The following is a 6,728-nucleotide window of genomic DNA, read 5'->3' on the forward strand; positions in this document are numbered from 1 at the left end:
AAAAAAAAACTGATTCATGTTTATATTAAATATAAACATATTGAATCTATTAAATTTATATGTTAAATATGTTTGTATTAATATGTTAGCATATTAATATACTCATAATTAATGTTTTATTAGCATATTAATATATACATTAATATTAGTATATTAAATATATTTGTGCTAATTTAAATTTTAATAGAAATATATTTAAATTACTGATACATTTTAAATAGGTATGTTTTATGGTATAGAAATTATATATCAATAAAGATATTAAAATAATATTATATTTTAAAGCACCTTTCATTTCTAGAATTACCATAGGTAAATTCATCATAGTTTACTTTTTGCCAACTAAAAATACACTCCTGGCTCCATAATGACAAAACAAGGAAACTAATAGAGCAACAAATGATAAAGTACAACTCTGAAGTTTTAATATTTATATAATACCAGAAGACTTTTAAAATATCAGTGAAAAACACAGGACAATTATAAATGAGAGGGCATCGCTGAGGCCAACTATTTAAAGAAAACGGTGAATATTAAGAGAATCTCAAGGTTGGGTAGATGGCTCAGTAGATAAGAGCAACAGCTCTCCAAGCATGAGATCTAAGTTCAGATCCCCAGCACAGAACTACGTCAACCAGCCTAACCCAAACAGCAAGCTTCTTGTCCAGTGAGGGACCCTGCTTCAAGAGACTAAGGCAGAGAATTATAGAGGAAGACACTTGATGTCTTATTCAGGCCTCCGCATCTACATACACACCCTTCCCACATGCTTGCATGCATGCACCATACATATCACAAATTCCTATGTTTGAAAAAAGAGTAGTTTAAAACTTCAAAAAAAAACCCAGATGTTGCCATAAAAAAAAGAGATGTTAAATGAAGTGGTTAAAAATTATGCTTAGCTATTCTCTTTTTTTCACCCTCATTCACGCTACACAGGTTACAGTCACCACTAGTAATATCAACTATCAGAATAGAATAGAACACATTTTACCACTTTTACATTTAAAAATGTCCTGTTGTAAGCTCACAGTGCTTATGATACCTACTGACTCAGCTTGGTAAGAAAGCACATAGAAGATGCCCTTCTCAACAATCATCTTATACACAGACACGTTGGCCTCAGCGTGGCAGTTCTGCATTAAGCTGACATGTAATTTCTCCAGATCCTGAAAAATAAAACAACACAAGCATGAGACCTACCACAGATGTTACTAAGAATTTCCACTGCTCAAAATCAGTAGTAACTTACAGCCATGGCAGCTTGAAAAAATTCATCAGCAATCTGAGCATTTCCAGTATGCAACCACTCTTTTCCTGTCTTCATATTCATCTAGAAAACAGAAGTTAGGAAATTATTTTAAAATTTCACACCTCTCCCTCATCGGCTGAAAGACATTGGAGAAAATAGTTTATCTATATAGAGACATATGATATACAGGGATAAAAAACAACAATCAGCACTTCCTAGAGTTCTGCGCTCTGCTTTGAATTTCAGCTTAAGAAAAGCGGTCTTGAGAAAAGCAATTAACAAAAACATGATGTTTGCGCTGGTTAGTTAAAGGATCACTTGAGAAGAGAGTGTAAATGAGAAGTTACCAAGGCTAAAGTGGCCTGTATCTATGTTGTTAAGATAGTCTCTTGATTGTTAGCTGATGCGGGAAGACACAGCAGTTTGGGTGCTGCCATTCCCTATGAAGGAGATCTTGTACTAGATAAAGCAGGAGAAAACTAGATGAGAGCAAGCAAGTAAGGATGTGCATATTCTCTTTGAGCTTGACTGTAGACACAATGTGAATGCTTGAGTTCTTGCCTTCCCTTGCCTTCAACAGTGGACTGTGACCTGGAACTGTGAGCTAAATCCTTCCTCATTTACACTGATTTTTGTTTGCCTATTTCATCGCAGCAACAAAAACAGAACTAGAACAATGCCTTGAAAACACATCTCCTGGGGAAATATTCTTAATATTTTAATCATGCATGAAGTTGTCAAAATTTCCATTTATAATTATTATCCCAATATTTTAAGGATTTTCTTTTTAAAGATTTATTTATTTATTATATTACAGTGTTATGTACTGTATGTATGCCTCCAGATCTCACTACAGATGATTATGAGCCACCATGTGGTTGCTGACAATTGAACTCAGGACCTCTGGAAGAACAGCCAGTGCTCTTAATCTCTAAGTCAGTTCTCCAGCCCTATCCCAATATTTTAATAGTTATAATATGTAAAGAAAAAAGGTTCTAAAATTTCAATGTTTCACATAAGTGAAGAATTTTTTTAAATTTATTTATTATTATTTTCTTTATTTGCATTTCAAATGCTATCCCAAAAGTTCCCTATACCCACCCCCACCCCTGCTCCCCTACCCACCCACTCCCACTACTTGGCCCTGGCCTTCCCCTGTGCTGGGTCATATAAAGTTTACAAGACCAAGGGGCCTCTCTTCCCAATGATGGCCGATTAGACCATCTTCTGCTACATATGCAGCTAGAGACTCGAGCTCAGGGGGTACTAATAAGTGAAGAAATTTATAGGATGAACATTGGACTATGAGTCAGCATACCTAAGTTCCAGTTTTTAATTCCATCTTTAGCATAGCATTGAAGAACTGAATGATTATTACTAAATAGCCTTTTCCTGTCACAACCTGAAAATGTTCTCAATACTATAACTGATAGGTAAGCAATAGCTGATATGTAATAAGCATAAATGCTGTGGACGCAAACAAGGACTGAATTGAGGTGAAAGAGCAAGTACATGGTACAGCCACATCTTCTAGCATAGATCCCCAGACATGATAAGAAGACAGTGTGCTTCTAATTCAGTAAGAGCCCTAGAAACTAAGAGGCATTTTCAATGAACCAGAAAGTAAGATGAATCTCTAAAAACAGAAAAACAAATGATCCAAAACCTCTCATCAGAAATGCACAAATATGGAAAATGTGGAAACATCCCTATATGTGAAAAGCAGAAACATCAAGTAGTTAGTGAAAGGTCTCTATCTTCCCCTCTTGAGAAAATAGCAATAAATCCAATTCTTGGGCTGAAAAGCAATCAGTTTCAGATAGCAGACAACATAGATCAATGCAAAATATCTAGTCTTATTCCACCATCAGTCACTGGCTTCAAGTTACAGTAAACAGTGTGTCACAGTTTTCAAAGAAGACCATCAAGGAAGCTCAAATTAAACTAACTAGGAAAAAGAATACCATGAAAGGAGCGCACACTCAGGCAGGATGCCTGAGAGAGGAGAACTAGGAAATGTAGGTTAAAGGGGAAGACAGGTAGAATGGTAAAGGTATGAAGACTCGAACCAAATAGAAAGTAAAGATTTAATCTTCAAAAGTTATAGGGAAATGGTAAATGTATTGTTTACATTTTTAAAGATTTCCAAACTTGTAAGGACTACATAGTGAGACCCTCTCAAAAAAAATAGTTTAAAGATAACCATCAAGTAAATTTTACATAGTATACTATAACAAAAATGAAGAAAAGGTCAGAGAAGATAATGTAACATGAGATAACTTCTTATATCTCATAATCCCAAGTAAATAGATAATATAAATCAGATAAATCAAGAATTAGTTGTTTGGGGGGCTGGTGAGATGGCTCAGTGGGTAAGAGCACCCGACTGCTCTTCCGAAGGTCCTGAGTTCAAATCCCAGCAACCACACGGTGGCTCACAACCATCTGACTCCCTCTTCTGGAGTGTCTGAAGACAGCTACAGTGTACTTACATATAATAAATGAATCTTTAAAAAAAAAAGAATTAGTTGTTTTTAGTGTTGAGGTTTTTTATTTGTTTTTGTTTGCAGTGCTGGGGCTTGAACACAAAGCCTCATATATAGCAAGTATCCATTCTACCATTAAGTCCAAGAATGAGTTATTAATATAGAAAAATTGCTGCTTCGTAAAAATTCTATGTCTAAGCTCTCACTTCAAATACCTCAAAGTATGAGTACACTTGAACATAGGACCCTTAAGAGATAAATAATTACATTGAAATGAGGTCTTAGGAGTCTACATAAGGGCTGACAAGCTGTTTCACTGGGTAAAGGCCCCTGCTGTTCAAGCCTCAGATTCCACATAAAGATGGAAGGAGAGAACTGACCTCATAGTGTTTCCCTCAGATCTCCACACATGGGCTGTGACACACAGTCATCAACATCATCTTCATCATCATCATCATAAATAAATAAAATTGGTGGGGAAGAGCCTAATGAGAGCTTACTGGTATCCTTACAAGAGAGAATTTAGATATACAAAGGTGTACAAGGAATGAATGGCCGTGCTGAGAGGAAGGGTCATTCAAGGACCAAGGGGAGAAGGGGGATAAATGGAAATCAAGAAAAAGAGATTTAAAAGAAATTAAACATGCTGACATCTTGATTATGAACTGGGAAAAATAATTAATTAAGATAAAATTAATTTCTGTTATTTAAGCCATACAGTTTGTGATATTTTTTATGGAAGCCCTAGAAAATCACTAGAGTGCTAAAAATATATGATTGAGATATATCGAGGTAGGCTGAACATGGTGGTGCATGCCTTTAATCTCAGCCCCTGAGAGGTAGAGGCAGGCAAATCTCTGTCCCTTTCAGGCCAGTCTTAGTCTGCATAGTGAGTTCCAAGACAACCAGAGCTACATAGTAAGACTCTGCCTCAACCCCTCCCCCCAAAAAATACATGGAAGTAACCCTGAAAATGAAAACAGAAGTAGTTACTAGTAATGGTATTAAAACTGACAATGACAGCTGAGGAAGTAGCTCACTGGAGTGCTTACCTAGCATGTGGCAGGCCCAGAGTTTAACCTCTAGCACTGAAAGAAAACTTAGCAAAGATAAACACAGAAAACAAGTCACTATGGTACACAAAGGATCATCGAGGAACCTCCAATTGAATGTAGTAATATAAATTCAGTTGGTTGTACAGAGATAGTTTTATTTACTGTTTCTATTTTATACATATAGGTGTTTGAAATCATCTGTGTACATGCATAGTGCCTAGGGAGGCCAGAAGGGGCTATCAAGATACCCTGGAACTGCATGCACTTCCAGCTGGTTGTAAGCTACCATGTGTTTGCTGGGAATTAAACCCTAGTATTCTAAAAGAGCATCCAGGGTTGCTAACCACTGAGCAATATCTCTGGCCCCCAAAGCTATTTTTAAAGTGAGAAATACCTAGATATTGCCACACACAGATATAGGATTACATAGATGAAAACTCAAATGAAGAATAGTACATATGGAATTCAGTAAAATATAAGGGTGTACACCAGTAATCCTAGCACTTTGAAGACTCATACAGAAGGATTACAAAGCCCAGGCTAGGCCACATAGTAAGTTTTTATCAAAAACAAGGGGTATGTGTGACTCTTTTCCATTTATTTAGCTATATCCCTGTCCCGTTAAAAGAATATTTTGGCCAGGCAGTGGTGGCACACGCCTGTAATCCCAGCACTTGGGAGGCAGAGGCAGGCGGATTTCTGAGTTCGAGGCCAGCCTGGTCTACAAAGTGAGTTCCAGGACAGCCAGGACTGCACAGAGAAACCGTATCTCGAAAACAACAACAACAACACAATACTTTGACCAGTGGCATATGCCTACACTCCCAATACTTGGGAAGCAGTAACAGGAAGATCACTGCAAATTCAAGATCAGAGCCTACATTAATGAGCTTCAAGCCACCCAGGGCTACACAGCAAGACATCATCTTTCAAGACTAGAAACAAACAAACAAAACACAAAAACAAACAGGACTGGATATGAAGGCACTTGAGATCCTCACAATCTAGAAGCCAATGAAAGATAGGAGAGATGGGGGCCTTGCCTAACCTCTGATATGGTCTCTACCGGTTCTCTCTCCCCTTTGTGAGGTATTTCAGTTGATGTCCTCCTCCACTGGGTCCTGGGAACCTCCTGCTTTCCTGGCATCTGGGACTTCCTAGTGGCTATCCTCAGTTAACAAATTCCAGCAAGAATGTGGGGGATAAGAAACCTGTATTTGCTAGTTGTTGGGATTATAAACTTGTATAGCTACCATGGGAATCTGGAGGTTTTGGGGGGAAAAGTATAAAAGGGGATCTACCATACGACCTGGCTATACTCCTCCTACATTCTCTTAAGTTGGTCTGTTGCTGTGATTTAAAACACCCCGAGCAAAGCGACTTATACAAGAAAGCATTTAACTAAGCTTATGGTTTCAGGTTAGAGTCAGTGATGGACAAACAAATGCATGATGGCAGGACCAGGCGAGACCTCATATCTTGATCCACCAGCAGGACACAGAGCAAGCACACTGGAAATGGTGTGAGCTTCTGAAACCTCAAAGCTGCCTCCTAGTGACACACCTCCTCTCCCAAGGCACGCCACAGAAATATAGGGCATCTATGTTTGTTTATTGCAGCACTAGCCACAACCACCAAGATACAGAATAAGCATACATTCATCAGCAGATGAATAATAAATAAAATGTGACAAATATACATGGTGGAGTTTTAGTCACTCATAAGGAAGAACAAAGTAATATAATTTGCAGAAAAAAGAAAATATCTAATAAAAAATGAAATAAAAAGAAAATAAACTGACCAGTGAACTGACAAAAAAAAAAGTGGATGGTAGCCGGGCCTGGTGGCGCACGCCTTTAATCCCAGCACTCGGGAGGCAGAGGCAGGTGGATTTCTGAGTTCGAGGCCAGCCTGGTCTACAAAGTGAGTTCCAGG

At 37.8% G+C, this 6,728-nt stretch overlaps 1 protein-coding gene across 2 annotated transcripts in view; it reads right to left on the reverse strand.

Annotated features, from left to right (window-relative positions):
• Tex11 (testis expressed 11) overlaps positions 1-6,728 on the reverse strand; it is a 205,034-nt gene that overhangs the window by 174,858 nt on the left and 23,448 nt on the right. For both annotated transcript variants that reach the window (XM_021187817.1, XM_021187818.1), the window contains exons 6-7: positions 1,253-1,333; positions 1,050-1,169 (exon numbers count right to left, since the gene is read on the reverse strand). In XM_021187817.1, the coding sequence (XP_021043476.1) occupies positions 1,050-1,169; positions 1,253-1,333 (201 nt within the window). The remainder of the gene's footprint in view (positions 1-1,049; positions 1,170-1,252; positions 1,334-6,728) is intronic.

The sequence above is a fragment of the Mus pahari genome, chromosome X (genome assembly GCF_900095145.1).
Source record: "Mus pahari chromosome X, PAHARI_EIJ_v1.1, whole genome shotgun sequence".
Taxonomy (NCBI): Eukaryota; Metazoa; Chordata; class Mammalia; order Rodentia; family Muridae; genus Mus; species Mus pahari.